This window comes from Chroicocephalus ridibundus, chromosome 10 (assembly GCF_963924245.1).
Source record: "Chroicocephalus ridibundus chromosome 10, bChrRid1.1, whole genome shotgun sequence".
In the NCBI taxonomy this organism is placed as follows: domain Eukaryota; kingdom Metazoa; phylum Chordata; class Aves; order Charadriiformes; family Laridae; genus Chroicocephalus; species Chroicocephalus ridibundus.
In genome coordinates this window covers 21,942,774-21,961,741 of record NC_086293.1, presented here as the reverse complement: position 1 = coordinate 21,961,741, position 18,968 = coordinate 21,942,774, and the positions used below count along the sequence as shown (strand labels likewise).

General features: G+C 39.6%; 1 protein-coding gene across 1 annotated transcript in view; it reads right to left on the bottom strand.

Annotated features, from left to right (window-relative positions):
- The window catches only part of EEFSEC (eukaryotic elongation factor, selenocysteine-tRNA specific), a 130,404-nt gene that overhangs the window by 91,907 nt on the left and 19,529 nt on the right, over positions 1-18,968 (bottom strand). Inside the window, exons 2-3 of the mRNA XM_063348208.1 lie at positions 3,954-4,161; positions 261-357 (exon numbers count right to left, since the gene is read on the bottom strand). Coding sequence (XP_063204278.1) covers positions 261-357; positions 3,954-4,161 — 305 coding nt within the window. The remainder of the gene's footprint in view (positions 1-260; positions 358-3,953; positions 4,162-18,968) is intronic.

The window sequence follows — 18,968 nt, the reverse complement described above, 5'->3', positions numbered from 1 at the left end:
CACACATGTGGTAGCTGTTTCTTTAGACACAGCTATTCAAAGGCCCTGAAGCCTATTAGTTGAAAAAGACCATCCACTTTCGGGGCATGCAACCTCAACTTCTCCATTCACTGGAAGGAATCTCTAAAGAATCAGGTTCCTTAAAACTGACATTATTGCAGGAGTTCCTCAGCTCTAGATACTAATAGAATATACTCCAAAAGACTTAAAAGAAAAGTTTGAGCACATTTTATGTTGTTATTATGTTCTTCAGCAGGTACCTCAATTAATTCAGAAACACCTAGCGGATTCTCAGACTCTGGGGCTTCTGGTCCACCGGGCTTTGCTGCAACAGCAACAATAGGACACCCACAGAACCTGAAAGAGAGAAAGACTCCCACCATTAGACCACCGATCTCCTACACGTGTCAATGTAAAGTAGTTCCAGGCTCATCTGACAAGGAAGGCAAGGAAACTCCCTCAAATTCCAATTTATCTGCTCCTCCCCCATAGAGAAGAACTGACAATTTTTTCTCGAATTACAAATACGTGCGCTACTGGACTTGACTATGAAGTCTTCAATCCTGCTTAATATTAGCTACTGAATCGACTCTGTGGCAGTCAGTTTATTTCAGAAGCAAGGGTCTGTTACCCAGCCTTATCGCAGTGGCTTTGCATTCAGGCCGTTTTACCTGGAGACTAGCACTGTTTTCAACCTTCGTTAAAGCAATTACAATCCTAGCTATAGAGTCATAACCTTCCAAAGTGGAGCCAACTGCAAGATGGCACATGATGTCTACCTGAGTCTGCAGGCAAGCCCTGCAGACAACAGAAATATCTAAATCTACTGAAATCAAAGTTCATGAAACCCCCAATCTCAAACATGCAAAGGTTCAGAGAAGAGCAGTAATTCCACCCTTGACCTCAGTTTAGCTTTTCTCTTGCAATGAATTTTACTCTTCAAATTCTTAACATTCAGCAGCTTCTTTAAAGTCTGCTGACTAAGTCTGCAACTTTTGCTCCCTAAAGCCTAGTGTTTCAATCATCCAAAAGCTTGTTTTGCCTATATTTGGAAAGGGAAGTTAGACTACAAGCCAAATTACCACTGCATTTTTGCAAAAGTCAGGATTAAGCATGTAAAATACATAATATATTTTAAAGCAATGGAATAATAACCAGCAATAAAACAAAACAGTGATTGGTTCTCATAGATACTTGATTCTTATGCAACGGATTCAGACCAACAGTAATTATTCTTGTCATCCTTTTGACACCCACCCCCCACAAACTTTATCTCAAAAAGGGAGTGAGCTGGGAGGAAAAAGACAGTGCACCTTGATAAAGAAAAATTGCTAAGTTCTACAGAGGGAGCTCATTTAGTGGTCAAACAGTAATCAAGAGTATAAGGAATTTTCTTTGTTTATATGCTGTAAGTCTGAGGCATCTAGGGATAAAGGGTAACAAAAACATGCACTGAAAATCCCTGTGATCAACCATAAAACTTTTGGAAATTTATTTTCATACAAATGCTGTAGGGCACTATATTGCAATATATAGAAATTTATGCTGAACCAGGTGCTTTATTCCTTTTCCCCATATATCAGAACAAACTGGAGTAATCACTTTCTGCCTTTGGAGGCATTTCCAAACCTGATTCAGCCCTACTAAAACTCTTACTCCATCACACCGATTTATTGTCAGAGTTTAGATCCTGCCGGACAAAGATAAAAGCTGGCGTGTGCAAAAAACTGTGAAAAAAATAGCAATTCCATTCGTAGGGACAGCTTGCTTTTACTTTTGGCGTCAAGCCATGGAACAAGCAAGTTTTGATTAGGTTAAATTTACAAGTGTCAAACTATTCAAATATATGACAGTTACTTTCCTCTACCTATTTCTTCCACCTTCTTTGGTATCTCCTGACAACACTACAATAATTTCCCCAGCATCAAGGGCAACACCTACTCTCCAGCTGCAACAGACTTCAGATTCGCTTACTGCTATGGAATGATGCACGCGTGCCTGTGTGTGTAGGGAAATAACAATCACCAAGTAAACCACTCCTGGAAAAAAACTCTTTGCCAAGTTTTTGGGGTCAGAGGCAGCTGTCAAATGGTCTCAGAAGTGCTTTGCTAATAAGAGCAGTTTAGAAATACAAAACCAGTTAGAAAGCATGCATTTGGAAATTCAAATTCGAGTGGGGAAAAGAGGCTGTTGAGAACCAAGACACGCCTGAGACACAACAGGACGAGCACTTTACAATCAAGCCCAGGTCAGCAGTGCTGTCAAAGCACCATAAAGCACGGACTGCACATGCAAAAACTGGGTTTTTCTTATGAGAACAATACACAGACACGTCCAATAAAAGAGCGTTTCTAGGATCCAGAGTTCAAACGAGAAACTAAAACATTGTCACAGGACCACTTCTCTCCAGGCGGAATCACGGCTGTTGTGACCAGCTGATCCATATCCTTGTCTAAAAGGGGACAGGAGGTAAGGACCTCACGGTTGGCATGTCAGCTCTTTCAAAAACTCACTTCCCCCTTCGGTTTTGACAGAGGCTGATCATTTTCAAGACATGCGTTAAAGACCCATCTGTACTCCAGGATACAAAGAGAAGTTTTAATTCAAACAGCACACATACAAAGTATTTCTCAACACAGAAATTTGTCTTCCTTTTATGAATATGCAACTAGCAAGGTCCTTTTTTTCCCAGTCATTCACAATACCATCTTGGACTAAAGCAAGAAGGAAGTACCACCTGCAGCAACAATTACTGCAGTTCAAGAACAATAAAATTTTAGAAGAACAACAAAATAAAAATGAGCAGTATATTAAGATAAACTCATAAAAATCATTATCATCTTGACATAGATGAGAAACAGATAGAAAATAACTATTAATTGTAATGTTGCTTAATTCACATTCTAATATATCAACATTTCAAACAACCAAATAAAACCATAAGAAAGTCATTAGATAATTATCTCTAAATTTTTATTAACGTCATTATCTCAATGCTGTCCCCATTAGGATTACCTGTGAATTTCATCAGTAAACTCACAGCTATAGAAAACCGTTGATCCAAAATGCTTTGAGCTATTGCAGGTGTCTCCTTTCCCCAGCTCCCCTAAAACAAGGGGCTGCAAACTACAGAGAAAACCAAGCCACCCTGTATTTATTTGCCCTTAAACCGATAATTCCAAGAGAGAATTGAAAGTTGCAGGGTTCTGTCTAAGTTCACAAGAGAGAGTTTCACATTCTTGGTGACCTCTGAAACATTCCCAGCAAAAAGAACAGACCCAAGAGCACCACGGGAGCTAGAAAGACACCAAGGGCTCTGCAGTCACTACTGTGGCAGTGGCACAGTTGAAATGGAAGCTGCATTTCAATTTGTGGAACCAGTAGATGAGTATTGTGTCTGTACTGTATCTTCCCACTTCATAACAGCCTTATTTCCACTCACGAATTTCGCTGCACTCCACTCATTATGTACGCCTCAATTAATTTACCTAAACAGGACTAATAAACATCATCCCAGCCAGAGCCACATTACATCATATAAACATCCATCATTCTGTTTTCCCTAGTTAGGTTGATCATTTTTTTGACCCTCATTTAAGGAAAAACCCTAACATTTTCTTTCCAACAACCAAAAAAACATCAGTTTTTCACCCAGTTCTGGGTATTCTGGCTTTGTTTTACCCAGTCTCCCAAACAGCCCTTTAAACAGAAAAGCTTCATTATAGGAAAGTATTTCTCTACACATGATACTTGCAGTTGCAAATTCAGGACTGCATTTGAGTTTCTGATAGTCTTCCCACTCATCATCTTTGCTAGCCGTTTCTCTGTTTGTATTTCACCTAGTAGGGGCCAGATTTGGTGTGTTTAGGAGCACGTTGGAAGGGAAACGTGGCTGAAATATTTTTGTTAAACATTTTGTTACGAGTTAGTTGTTAATATCACTGTTAACTTACTTTGTGTTTTCCAAGGTCTTCTGCATTTTCTTAGTCATCTTCTCAATGGCACTTTGCCTCTTCCCCTCTGGAAGGAGATCTATTTTGTTCAGAACTACCACCATCTTCTGGCAGGCAATTTGCCCAATTACCAAGCACTCTGCTGACTGCGTCTGCATCCCTTTTGTCACATCTATTACAAGCATCATCAAATCAATAATCTGGGCACCTGGAGGAGAATTCAGAGTCAGTATTGCAGCAGCATAAAGATATTAAGGATCATTTTCTCAAATAGTTTCCATAAAAACTGTCAGGACATGTAAAAACGCCCAGAAACATGAATAAAACATAGGTCAAAGCAAGGACTGAATGCCGGCTGTGTTTGAAAATAAGACCTCAGAAATTTAAGCTATTATATGCTACCATCAGATCATTAAAAAAAAAAAAAATACGGAAGCATACAATAGCTTATATATTCTTCTACATTAACAGTTCAAGTCTAAGGATGTTATGATTAAAAAAAACAACCAAACACAACAAACCTAAGAAAACTACCCCTGCAGCAACACAAGCATGACATTTGTGTCAATTAAAAGATAATCTAAGAGCTAAATAAGAATATGGTGCAGCCAGAGAAACACGCAACAGCATCGCAGACAGTTGCACGTGCAGAGCGACCCCAGTAAGAGCCAACTACATGCCCCAACACTACGTCTGCAATCCTCAGTCCCCACCTGCTTCCCACCGTTCCTTCTTTCACAGTCCAGAATTTGATAAAGTGAAAACAAGATGACCCCACTTGGGCTTACCCCAAGTCTAAATAAATTCCCACAATCCCTCAAGGTGAGGGAAAGGTGATTTAAGCCCTGCAATATGTTGTCGTTCACCCCCAATCTACATAACTTGAATATGTACCTTCGTACACATCCACAAACAGATCCAATTCTTAGATCTCTTCAAGAAAAGTTTGCGACATTTTAGGCTGAAGTTACCTAGCATGCTTATGGATTATTTTTATTTTGGTTTTCAAAATATTGTTGCCATGAACCCTTAATCCTTTGATTGAAGTAACCTGAATTTCATGGATTTAAATAAGTTTTCAAGGAAGCTTTTGATGATTGTTGGGCCTTCCACTAATTACATTCAGAATTTTCTCGTCTCCAGGTAACTGAAATACTCTGAATGCCAGAAAAGCGCAACGGACTTTAGTGCTGAGAAGGTTTAAACATAAAACAAAATCTAAAGCTGAACAACCAGAAAGTCGTATGTCAAAAAATACATTTTGAAAAATGATCGAAGTTACAAATTGTGCAAAATTGCTGCATTCTAAAATTAAGTACTTTAAATATTTGCCTTAAGCTTTTGATCAGAAGAACAAGAAATCGATACAACTGGTCCTTGTTCCTTTGCCCTCTCCAGCCTTCCTCCCCCTTCCACTTTTTTTTTTTTTTTAAAAAGCTTTTACAATGGCTATGACAACAGCTACCCTTGTTCGTAATTCCCATGAACTCAGGAGAGGAAGTCATTCTGAGGTTGAAGTGCATGGGTGAGTGGGTGGGTGGGAGCAACAACAAGAAAAAAAAAAAATTATGGTTACAACAAATGACTATTTTCAACCTACCAAAGCTTTCATTTGTAATAACAAATGCTAAACCCTTCAGAGCACTAGTTGGATAATTATGACATTTCCAAAGTTCCTGCAGAATTTTCACCAATCATTTCAAATATCTCTCCATAACAAATTGAAGATAGACTTTATATCTTCAAAAGTATTTTTAATTTTTATTGTTTCAAGAATTGTGTTAATCTAGAACTTGCTTAAATTAGAATACAAGCATCATGAAGGCTCAGACTTCATACCCCACACAGAAGGGCAGACCTAAAGGAGCGGAAGCGAGAGGAATGAACAGCATGAAAATAGTTCAAGTGGGACAAAATGCTGAACAATCAGAATGCAGGCACTTTTGTGAGTACATACAGCAGGGTTGGTTTTTTTCAAACTTAATACAACACATATATTTAATATTAAACTAAACCACATAGTAATTTTTACTACCCAGGTGACATCCTTAAAATAAATGGGAATTAATAATTAATAAACCATCAAGTCAAATGAATTATTAAATACTATTAAAAGTGCATCTAGTAAAATAACAAAACTGCAGCTTAAGTTTTGTCTAACTCTGCTATGACACTACTGGAGCACAGCAATCATGATGCTCCAGAATTAAGCCAAAATAACCAGATCCAAATCTGGCTTAGAAAAGGCTGCCTGATAAGATGCATTGTATGTGGTGTATGGTGATAAGATGCATTATATGTGGTATATGGTGTCTCTTCACCCCAACAGGAGACAAAATCTGCTCTGAAACTGTTATATGCTGTTTCAGTACAAGTTATCTTGAACCACTAAATCAACTGCTCTGAATACATTTGTTATAAAGCAAATACTTGTAATGGCTGTATTTATTAATCTATTAGCAACACTTTAAAAGAGCTATAAAAATCATCGGCCCAGTTGCTAGAAGGTCAAGAATGTCTAACTCGGGGCGTTTCAGAGCAAAGAGATGAGTAAAGGAAAAATAATCACGACATTCCAGTCAAAAACATATTACAAGTCAAGGAAACGGCAGCATAGCCAAGCTCACAAATATGTGCCTCGGTACAACTACCGTCCCTCCCCTCCAAAGCCTTAACCTGCTAACCCGCCACAGTTCGTAGGAGATGTTGCAAGACGGTACAAGAAAGCGTGGCAAGGGGAGAGCTGGCACCCACGCAAGGTGAGAAGCTGCTGCCCTTCAACAGAGTCGTGGAACCAAGGGAAAGATCAAGACAGCACCGACAGAAATACTTTAACTGCACTCTCCTCCAGGCATGAGGGCATTTTGTACATGTCTACTCGTGCATATCAAGACGTGAATGCTCAAGTTTACAGGACCCTTGGGTAACAAGACGGAAAAAAAAAAAAAAAGCAGCTGAGATTGTTTCACAACTTTCCTCTTTGAGTTGTTTAATAGGCCATCTTTGACAACTCACCTTCTTCCCAATCCCTCAAGTCTTCTAGAGAGTTCTACATTTTGTTTTATTCTATAACCCACTTCCTTCGTTGCCCTTCATCCATGCATAATAGTTCATTAAATACTAAAATGAAATAACCTAGGGAAGTCAAAACAAAGTACACAGGGATTCACAAATGTAACATTTCTAATCAGGAAAGCTGCCAAGACACTTGGAACACGGTGACAAAACTATAAACCCACCACCACCCCAAACGTGGAACATCTCATTCAGTACACTTTTTCCTCATAGCATGTAAATAGCAGTAATAGCAGACTAACAATATGTTTAACTTCCTATTCTCTACTTAAATAATCCCTATCACACTAGTAATCAATCAACTCACTATCCCATTGGTTTTCAGTCAACAAGAGCAACACTCCTGAAAAATTTTCTACCGCAGAGCAAGATTTAACCAGGAAAGGTGAAGTGAGGATGGACTATCTCGAAGTAATCTCACTTGGGAAGACCTTTCAACTGAGACATAAAAACATTACAGCCATCCCAAATGGAGACCCCAAAAACAATAACAAAAGAAGGTGAGAGTATCCCTCAAACCTGCACTGTCTGACCACAGACCACCTGCCGTGAGCTCTTGCATGAAATGGAACAAAGAAAGAACTGAAACGCTTTGCTTTTGCTCAAAAAAGGAGACAAGATACGGTCCTACACAGTTAAGAAGAGTGATACGGAAGAGATGAGTGTTCCTCAAGCCCTCAAAGCAGGCAAACAGCCTGAAACTACCTTGAATGAAGCAGACACGTGCAAAGGACAGGAAGCGCAGCAATTAAGAAAAACATTTTATCTGCGTTGAAGCAGGTCATATAGAAACAATAATAAAGTTAAACCAAGGTATTCAAACGATCCCCCCTAGAGAAAAAACAGGGGTGTAACCTTTCATTTGCTGTTTCATCTATGAAAGAGGTGTTCAAGAACACTCAGAAAGATAAAAAGTCCTCCTGACGTGCGATTTCTCACTTTGTTGGAAAATGAAAGATCGGCTATCAGAGAATCCTTCGCGTGATGACACACAGCTCAGATGTAGCCCTGTAACGACCAAACGAAACAAACTAGCTGTCATCAGAAAACACAAGGGGGTGGGGAAAGATGGGAATTATATTGCAAGATAAGCAGCTAAACCACAGCGAAAACACAAAGTAAAGTAGATAGTCCGAGTGAAGAAAAACAAACCAGAAAGATAACACGTGAACAGAGAGCATCTGGATGACAGCCAGATACGGGGAAAATGCAATAAGACCGGCCGCACAGCATCCCAGAGAAAAGACCGCAAGAAGTGCCGGCCACACTCCTTTGTACCACAGAAGTGCCAGGGAACACAGAACTCACAGGTACTAAGAAAAACACCTTCACGGAGAACACAAAGAAAAAGTCCAGTCCCTGCTTTGACAATCACATCCATCCCGCTCTTGTTTCTGAATTCTGGGGAGTATCGCATTATAAACAATCATGAGGGAAGTAATTTGTTACTCTTCACTCATCGGACTAGTTCAATCAGAGATGTCACAGATTATGACAAGTTTCAGAAGGCAGCAGCCACCAGCAACTCAGTTTCCCGAAACTGGCCATCGGCTCGGTCTCTCCAAGGGAAGAGCGAAACGATACCACGTGCAACACATCGTTCATACCCAGCTCTCGCTCTTGATTCTGAAAGAACTCCCTGGCTGCTGTCTGAGCACACTGAAAAAGAGAGATGACCCAGAAGAACAGCATGCATTAAAAAAAAAAAAAATAAAAAAATTGTACTGATGAACTTTTAAACTTTAGGAGAAAATTTATTGCATTTATGTTATTTAGTGCATTCTGTCTTCAAACCCGTACTGACACAAGAAGAAAGGGCTGCCCAGAGCTCTGGGCGACAAGGCTGCAGACCTTCACCCCCCGCATCAGATTCACTCCTCAAATGTGTTAAGTGTTGTCACACCCACCTTTGATTTCCACACAGCTTATACAAATAAAGCACACTTGATTTTGCTCACAGAAGCTGAAGTAGGCATACTCCGCAGCGTTTACATGCTATGTCTCACATCCTTGTGCAAAAGCATGCAATTAGTAAAACCAGATCCAGTATTCACAGGAAAACACCATGTGAGTAACCCAGCCTACAGGCTGCATTTTTAAAAACTGTAAAGCACTATAATCGCCATGTTTATTTTGGAACAGAACGTTACATCTTCTTTAACAAATCTCCTTCAACCTCGGTCACAGAAGTTGTTGCAGTTCTGCGTGTACAGGAACTCAAAACCCCGTCTGTTTGTGCAACCTGTTGCACACTTGTAAACCACGTACCCAAACTCCCAGGCTGAGCTGTGTGTAGAGAGAGCCGTACAGCAAAGCACAACATTTGCAGTATGTTTAAGAGAGCATCATGAGGTCTAGAGTAAAAAAAAAACCACCGTCCCAAAACATTCCAGCCTCTCATATTAATTTATCAGTTCCAAAAGCTTATTACTACTTTATTATATGGGCACTGTATACCCCCTTTCAGAACCCTTTGGTTATAAACTCCAAGCACTAAAGTGTCGCAAAGTGTAAAGCAATTTCATCCTTACTGAAAAGGAGACCCAAAAGGCATTTTCAATAAATGGGCGGAATCTCAATTGTTTTCCCTTCAACAGATGTAGATCAAGAATATCAGAGCACTTCAAAGTACTACTATTTCGGCAAGTGTTAAGTTTAGTATTCCATTAGATTCCCCACAATCCATCAATACAAAGCAACTTGGCTTTATATATACATATATATATAAAAACCAGTAAAACCTGGGCCAGTGGGGGGAAGAGGAGGGGGGCTGAGTCCTGCATGAGCGAGTGGGAGGTTTCGCGCGCCGCACCGGCACAGAATACAAGCACAGATTCTGACTCCTGCCTTCTTTAAGCTACTGGGTCCCGTTCTCCTTGTGGTAATCTTTTTAACTGACTTTGCACAAACAGTACAACTCCTGTTCACAGGCACCGAAAGGAAGCAGAAAATGGAATTTGAAATGTAAAAATAAAATAATTGTGGGCCATGGGCTATAATTTGATTTCATGCTTTACAAGGAAATGAAAGGGGACTTCCTTAAACATACCTTTTTTTTTTTTTAAATATGCTTTTTACCATGTTAGGATTTCCTCCAGTGCAGAAGAGAAAATAGGATTGTAGAAAATGTACCGTTCTCAAGTATCATTGCTACTCAGGGGCAAAGCTCTGTTTTAATGTGCACTTCCCATTCTGGGGAAGAGGAAATTCTTCAATTAATAAACCGGGTGGACTGAGGCGAGTTTTTAAGGTTTAATCAATTTCATCTGCACATAGGATAAAAAGACTGACTATTCTACCATTTTTGCCTCCCCTATTCCCCTTTCAAAAAAATAATAAAATCAATGTTTTATTTTAAATTCTTTGAGGTTAGTATCTCCTGTCTCAGGAAATATTGTCTATATCATGCAGTGAGTATGAAACTTCCCCCTTCCCACCCACCCCCCCTTTTTTTTTTTTTGTTAAGAATCTTTATTCAGAAACAACTAAATTATTCTCTGCTTTCATATACAGTAACACCTGGGGAGATGCTACAAGTCACACAGGATTTTGCCAGGCACCTTCGGGGAGGGCATTGTGATGAATAAGGAAGATGTTTTACGGGATAGGAAATCTCCCCAAATTTAAACAGAAATAGGAGGTGTGAGGGGGGAGAGAGACACGCACAACTGGAGGGCATGAATTACTCATGAAGAAACCCTCTGTAAAGCAATGCAAATCATGGATCAAAACCGATACCACAACTTTCGTTAGGAAATGCTTTGAAAAGAACAGGAACTGGTGGAGTTCAAGCGTCCCACCACCGTTTCCCAGACATGCTGTTCCTAAAGCTTTCAGCAGCTGTACGCACAAGCGGGGAGCCGAGCAGCTTCCAACTCCGGACAGCTTGGAATATCTCTGATGGTGAGGGTCAGACTGGCAACCCACAAGACTTCTTTCTGAATGCACAGTAAAGCTCAGAATTATATGCATTATATTTGATTTCTGAACAATAAAGAAACCGCTGGTTGCACAAATTCCCTTTAAATTAAAACCAGCCACTAAGGCCTTTCCTAAATTGAGAGCTACAAAGAGAACGCAGGATGACCAGAAGGGCATAATTCCAAGTTGTCCATTTCTTGTATGTCAAATAACCTGTCTTTTACAGTCATTTATTTGTAATCCTGCGTTTGAGACTGCTACAAATAGTAAGTGATGGAAAGAGATAATTGCTAATAAGGAATAAAAGGGTTCTTTTGCAAAAGACCTCACAGAAAATCCACTTGGAATATACTTTATACTTCATCTCCCAAACGAACCAGTGAGCAATACTGTTCTGAAGAGGATAAAGGCAATGAAGGCCTCTGCCCTCTCCTTTGTCAAGTCATCCAAGGATCTTACGTGTTTGAATATGTTCTAACTACATGTCAGAAAAAAGTCTGTGTTCTTCAAAGGGAGGAAAAGCCTATAATGATTAGAGTATGTCAATAAGCTTGATTGGCCATGCTGAAGTAGCACGAACAAAGCTGATAAGGCCCTCCATGAAGGTCACGCCAAGAAAGACTGAGGCATATCTTCCAATAATTTATTATTCCATGCTGATCTAGCTATTGCAATATCGCACTTGGGAATAAGCTTATATTAAACGGATGACTTATTGATGGGGGGAAAAAAAATAATCTACAAACCTTAAAGTGAAAACTCTCTCAAAAAAGCATTACGACACAGGAAGAAAGAAGGTCATCATGAGATCCTTTGCAAGACTTCACAGAATGTACAGAGTCCCGCGTTGCCTTTAGCCTCTTCAGAGAAGTGCTGTACCCTCGGGTTGTCCATGAAGCCCTAAATGATCTTGGGAAATGTGACCCCCTTAGAGATGGCTGACCCACCTTTAAGGGGTAAAACCAGATGACTTCCAGAGGTAGCTTCCAACTGAACTATTTTATGAGGGGACAGTGCTATAAGAGGGGAAAACACTCTAAAAAACCACAAGAGTAAAGAACAAGACTTATCCGTATGCATTTTCTAGGGACACCTGGAGATCTTAGGCTTAAGTAATTCATTATTACGGGAAGGTAAGTTTCGGGCAGAACAGCTATGCATGAAGACCAATTATTTTAAAGTCCATCTCTTCCCCCCTCTCCAAGTGTTTTATTTTTACCACAGAGTAAATAATACTTTGAATAAGTTTTCTCGCTGCATGCTTCTGGTTACCGTCTCTGAAATACGTGTGAAACTTTGTAATTTAGGTATCAGAATAATTTCCTACACTTTTCCTCCCCTCTCCCCAACACAAACAGAAGCTAAGTACACCTGACCTTCCCTCGGCCTGCCCACAAGCAAGAGCAGCACAAGTAAGGATACATGGACAAGCACGTGTACTTGTACGCGGAAGGATACAAGCAAGCCGCAACTAAGGATACATGCTGCTATAGACAAGGAAAGGCTCCATTTCACTTTAAGCATACTTTTAGAAGCATGAGAGTAGATATTTTTTTTTTCCCCTTCACTTCCATTGTAAAGTTAAAACATGCAAGTCAAAAAAACACATTTCTACTGATGTAGTTTCAAGCCAGGGCAATCAGACGCTTTATTTGTTATTCTAGTAATCTCCGTAGCTATTTGTATATAGTCGGCTACCTAGAAGCAGTCATCAGTGAAGCGGAGCACGCTGAGAAGGTATTCACGCTGGCACACCCTGGCGACAGAGGCTGCAGTTCTGCAAGCCGGGAAGTTCCTGCTCCCACCTCCACTTCCCCAACACCACGCTCATCCTCCCACAGGGCTCCCACAGCTCCCGGATGGTCTGATGGAAGGCAAAGTTGAAGCTCAGACCGAGTCAGGTTCAACTCGGCAACACCAGACAGCTCTCCTCGGGGTTAGTGAGGTGACACAGGGCTTCAGGGAGAGGCCGAGTTGGCACAAGGGAGGCAGCGGGACCAAACAGCCAGGAGCTGCGGAGGGGAAAAGAGGAAAGAGCAAAGCAACCCCCCTGCTTCCAGGGACAGGACACTGCTGCAGGCCAAGCCGTTGGTGAAACAGCGGCCTGAGGAACTTCAGAGACACTTAAAGCTGAATAAGCGGTCAATGTATTGTTAAGAAGTGTTGGAAGAAAGTTAAGTACACCCGTATTTACACAAAACTAGTGCTATTACTTTAGAAAATTGCAAAAAGACAGTCATTATGTCCTGTTCAATGCAAAGTTGTTTTATGTTTAGAAGCAGTCAAAAAAGTATTAGATTGTATACGCGGTGTACATTGAAATAAAATACTGCCTTCAGTTGTAATCACTTTCTGGAAAAGGAATCTGAAAGATAAAGTGGCTTAAAAAAAGGAGACAAGACAAATGCAGTTAAGTTCTTCACATACAACTTCATTTACAAAGAAAAATCCATGTTAACAGCATGCAATGACAAAAGCACATGAAGCTGAGCAAGAGAAGGGAAATAAAACACCTCTATTGAAAGAGCACAATCAATTATATAATGGTAAATCGCACAACAATCCCAAACTCCGTGCTGCTAGATACCCTTTGGCTTCAGACAAATGAAAATACAGATCCGATATTTACGCAATTAAGATTTTTAAAGCTACATCCAGCTGGATGAAGTTTCATTGTTTATAAAACATTGTAAGAGGCATTAGGAAGAAACTTAAAGCAAGGGACACTTCGTTCCATCATTGACTTTCCTGCTTTGACCCTCTGAACCATTCACTTTGACTGTTTCCAAAGAAAATGTCACAAATTAGATAAGTAACTATTAGGGTCTGGCATTTCAATTCCTGTTCTTCAAAATATTTCTGAAGAAAACCAGAATATCACCACAAATGAGAATGCTCTCCCCTCACTGTCTATAGGAAAGTAAACAACCCTTGCCCCATAACAAGAAATGCCATGTTATACGTAGCACGCGTAAAAATTGAGGTAGGGCACCATATGAGAGAAGACATCGTCTCTCCACATGTAAAGTCCTTTACTGTAACATCACCCATTACCAGTTCTGAATTTCTATACTGACAAGGCACAAACTGGACAGAGTCCAAAAAGAGACCTCTGCTTCTTTTAAGGCTGAAAGCATTAATTGCGGTAGGGTTTTAAAAAGCCTACATATCTTGAAAAAGCAACAAGCGTTCTGAGTAGACACAGATGACTGCTACAAAAAAAAGTTAGCGTTTGCTGAATTACACCACCGCATGGCATTTCAGCTGCATTAATTTCTTTCTTGGCTTGAAGTTGAAAGTGCATAAATCATGAATTAGTTAGCAAACATTAACTTTTTAAAGTGTCATTCATATATATATGTATATGCAAATACAGATACCAGTAAAGCTGGAAAGTTAAATATTTAGGATACTGCACAAAGCTAAAGTAAAAGTTACCTAACATTTTAGACTGAATGTCATTATACCGTTCATCATCCTTGGAGTACAACCCATGGCACATAGTAGGAAAAACAGTTATTTCATACATTTGAAAGCAAAACAAAGCACAGAAGAAAACAACTGGGTTGTTACCATTTGGGTTGTAACTTCTTTTTTTTTCCCTACGTGCCTGTAATTACATTTCTAGCACAAAAAGGTTCAGTTCCATGACTTGGCACCCAGACTATAAAACAGCTCAACAAGAAAGTCACATCCAATTTCTGGGTTCCCGAGTGACATATGAAAATAGCACCTATAGTTCCACTGATTCGTATCAGACTCAAATTTAGAGGTTCGCAATGAAGCGCCCTGTTCCTTCTGTCTAGAGTTGTTGAGTTCATAAAACAAGGTTTCTGAAACAATGTGGCAATAAGTTGTACCGTAAATCAACACTATACATTCATGCTTCAGGAAAAAGAAAGGTGCAAAATAAAAAAAATGGATACTCGCAAAACCCCACTTTGACCTCCTCCGATGATATTGTGCACTCAAGGCCTGATGAGTGATTAGTTCAAGTTTCAGACTTCTTATTCAGAGGTATTTTGCTTTGGTATCAAGACCACATGTGTTTTTGCACTGCTCTGAAGAATTAAATATAACATAACGTTACACTTGAGCCTTACATAGTGACCGTAAATGGCCCCTGAAGGTCCATAAAAGTCTTTACAGTAAACACTGAAAAGCAAACAGGACAGAAGAAACAAGATAAAATATACCCTTTTTATAGTCTTGACTCATATCAGCTTTACATTTGCTCTCTACAAGATTTCCCACCAAGTTACAGAAAAAACCAAACTAAATATTTGCATACAATAATGCTAAATATATTGGGAAAAAAAATTACTACAAGGTACAACCATTCTGCCCGCTCCATCTCTCAAGGAGTACAGACAGACATCATCTGTGAAGCTGTTGCCAAGACCAGAAGAGGAATAATGGCTAAACAGAACAAAAGGAATCAAGTATCTGAAAGAATTACGAAGGCACTGAACCCGCAAGAACGAGGACGTGAGCCCATCCCCAGTTCTCCCAGACTTCCACCCATCTGGAGTCTTCTACTGCATCTTCTTAAAGGCTCAGTTCGCACCAGGCTCGGTTCACACCAGACAGAAACAGACAATTTTTCCAGCTTCCAGAATGTTGCACCTGAGGTTTCTCCACTAATGATAAACACTTGAGTGTGGAGACAAACACTGAGTGAAATTCCTGCTAACTCCCGGATACCACGGGATCCTAAGGCTTCAGTTACAGAAGGATACAGCTATATACCTATCATTATGAATTACAACAGTCGTATAAAGCCAGGTTTGTACTGCAGAGAGAAAAGCGGTACTTTAAAGATGACTGCAATAACTTGATAGAGTTTCCAAGGTTGTTTCAGGGAGAGAAGTGTAGTACATAAACCGGCAAACACAGTACCTACATGCACACATTTTCCTTCAAACCCATTAGCTGGCAGAGAACTTCAGTATTAGCTTTTCATAAAATTTAACAGAGTTTTCCAAGAACAGCACAGCTAACTCAAATTATTCTTAACTGACATGTGTTCACTTTTCATATGTATTTGACTGTAATATTACATATAGGCCCAGTACTGGACTCAGGGAGGTAGGGGGAACCAGACACCTGAATAACAGCTACAAAGTTCCTATAAATTCTATTCTCTATCAGTAATATTTCACACTCAGCTCTTCATCTTTTCAAGTTCTTTTAAAATGCTTACAAGATGATATCGTTAACATTAGCATATTTAGGATTCAATCACATCTACGCCCGTGTTGCAATACAAAATGAAATAGCACACTTCAGAAATCCTTACACAAGCAACACACAACTCAAGTCCTTGATTAGCTCAGGATAAAAAGAATGTGCTCTACTTAATGACTAACTAGTTGGGGTTTTTTCCTCCCAAGGGACTGTTACTACAGAGCATCTATTGCCTCCCTCTGGGTGCTTAAGAGAATTACTGAATTATGAACATCTTGGAACATGTTACAATTTTTAAAGCATATTTTAGTCAGTTTAATATTAGGTAACAGTAAGACTTTTTTGCTTTGTGTTAACTTCTTAAAGTCCTGCCTAGCCAAAGGATATCTCACTCTGAGTTCTTACTCGTTCTTCTGTCCTATCTTTGAAAGATCAATCTAGCAAAAAGTTTCCTGCAGCAGTCATAAGAAATAAGGACCACCATCACACCAGGTGTAGGTAGACAAACCTGAATATACGTTTAGACCTGTCACTCTGAACTTGCACATCCTATAAAGAGCAGTTTGCAGGTAGTTGGCAAGCAGGTATGAAACTTGTACCTTGGAGATCCTGCCAAACCACCTCGAATTCATGACTCCCTTAAGCTTTTTTCTGCTTAAATTCAACATTTAAGCCAACTACTCTGAAGATCATGAAATGCTCAGGAAAACCCAAGAAACACGCAAATTAACACTGATCACAGAAATTTGTTGCTAGATTCTCTTCTCTCCACCTCTCCGTCAATTCAAGAACATCAATCTTATAGTGCACCTGCAGCATTAGACTGCTCAAGAAACACCAATAAGAAATTGATTTTAAACCTTGTACAGATTGAGAGCACATTTCTACGAGACTAACAAAAATAAATTTTCTTGAACAATTCTGCAAGTCACCAATCCAAAAGTAAAGCTCCAATTTATCAGATTCTAAATCATTCTTCTACAAAAAAGAAAACCCGGGTTCTGTGTAAAGCTTGAAATAAATGAACGTGATTCTACTCTCAAAAGCAATGCAAGCTTTAAGCTACCTTGTCTCTGTCTTTGAAATAAAGTATCCAAAAGTCATGAACTCCACACCAAGGAGCTTGTTTTGAACTAAAAAACAGAACTATTACACTTTTCACAACACGGAACAAAACACGCTGCCCCAACAGAAAGGTTATGGCAGGCTAAAGGAAGATTCGTGCACAGTACTCAGGTATTTTTCATCCAAGGATGCTGAACAAGGTTTTTTTTTTTTTTTTTTTAAAGAGAAGAAATTAAGGGTTTACAATTCTCCTTCCCCCAAAAAAACTTAAAGACTGCTAGAGGCAAAGAAAAAAGCATTCTTTAATTTTCTCTTCACCCTCCACAACACTGAAATAACATCAGTCAGGGTTATAAACATCTGTAATTGCCAGGGGAATGTACAATACATTCAGAAACTCCAGGCCCACATATCCTGTAGCTCTGCACTTCACAAACAAAAGGTTGGGGAAAGAAAGAGGGGGTGGGGTACAGGGAATAAAGGCTTAAAGATTAAAGTCACAGGCAGAGACAGACGGCTCCGTTTTTTAATAACTGAAAACACGAGTTGTGCCTGAATGTGCTCATTGTTTTATGGTGGGGGGGAGAGTCTACGCACGCTGGACTGGCTGGCGACAGAACTGCCTTTGCATCAAAAACAAGATTTACAAAAAGAAAAAAAAAAAAAAAAAGACAGACACCAAACCCATGCCCTAATTTCCCCTCTTGTAATGGTTAATGATGCATTCAGGTAGAAATCAACAAGTTATCCCACCTTGCCTTTATTAAATTGGGGAAAGCTTCCCGACTAGAAGTAGTACCTGATTGTACCAGGCTAACGACAGGACTGGAGGGATGTCGGAAGGCTTTATGCTCTGAAGGAATACAGACCACGACAATAACAGTCATACATAACAAGCAGGCACGACTATGAAACAACTAGCTTATAAATCAATTTCTGATAGTTTATTTGCACAATAAGACCAGTGCTGCGAGGCTAAATTATGTGACCTAAGCAGATTTTTATATGGATTTAAGAAGTTTAGCTGTCATGAGGAAGTTCTTAAATCCAATTTAAAAAGTCTCAGCTATACTTTTAGCGAAACGGTTCATGAGTTGTCTTCAGTCACTAAAAAAAGCTGTTAGCTTAAAATGTTGCACTAGAGCATTGAAAAACTGAAAATGTTCGGTTTATGTTTTAAAAACAATTCTTCTCTCAAAAATCCAAGAGTATAAGATGCTTATGGCTACTCAATATCCATGATTACATGTGTATTATTTTAAAATCCCATAATATACAATTTGTATAAGGACATTTTTTATTCTAAAAGGGGAAATACTTATTTATTTCAGTGAAGAGATTTCCGTAGGTTAGATCCCACCAGTGCCCACGAACCCATCTGCAGTTGAACGCCACCACCAGGTGCCAGTGGACACAGGTAAACAAGCAGCCTAAACACATAAAAATAAAAAACGTTACATCTTTCTTTCACTTTTATTCTAATCCAGCCTAAGATGTTACTATAACAGAGCTTTTGTTTTACTGTATTATTTTTTTTTTTTTACCTGCCAGCTTTACTTTAAATATAGACAGAAAGGAGATAATTCAACAAGACAACAGGCTCTTTCATCTAAAGCCATGAGACTCCCAGTCATAACTTCTTGGGGAAGCCTAAAATAAGGAGCAGGGAGGCACACAACGGGAGTCAACGAAATGTAGTCTCTTGCCCAAAGCAAGCATGCTGTGCAGGGAGGAATCAGCGGCCACAATACACAGCTCCTTGGCCAA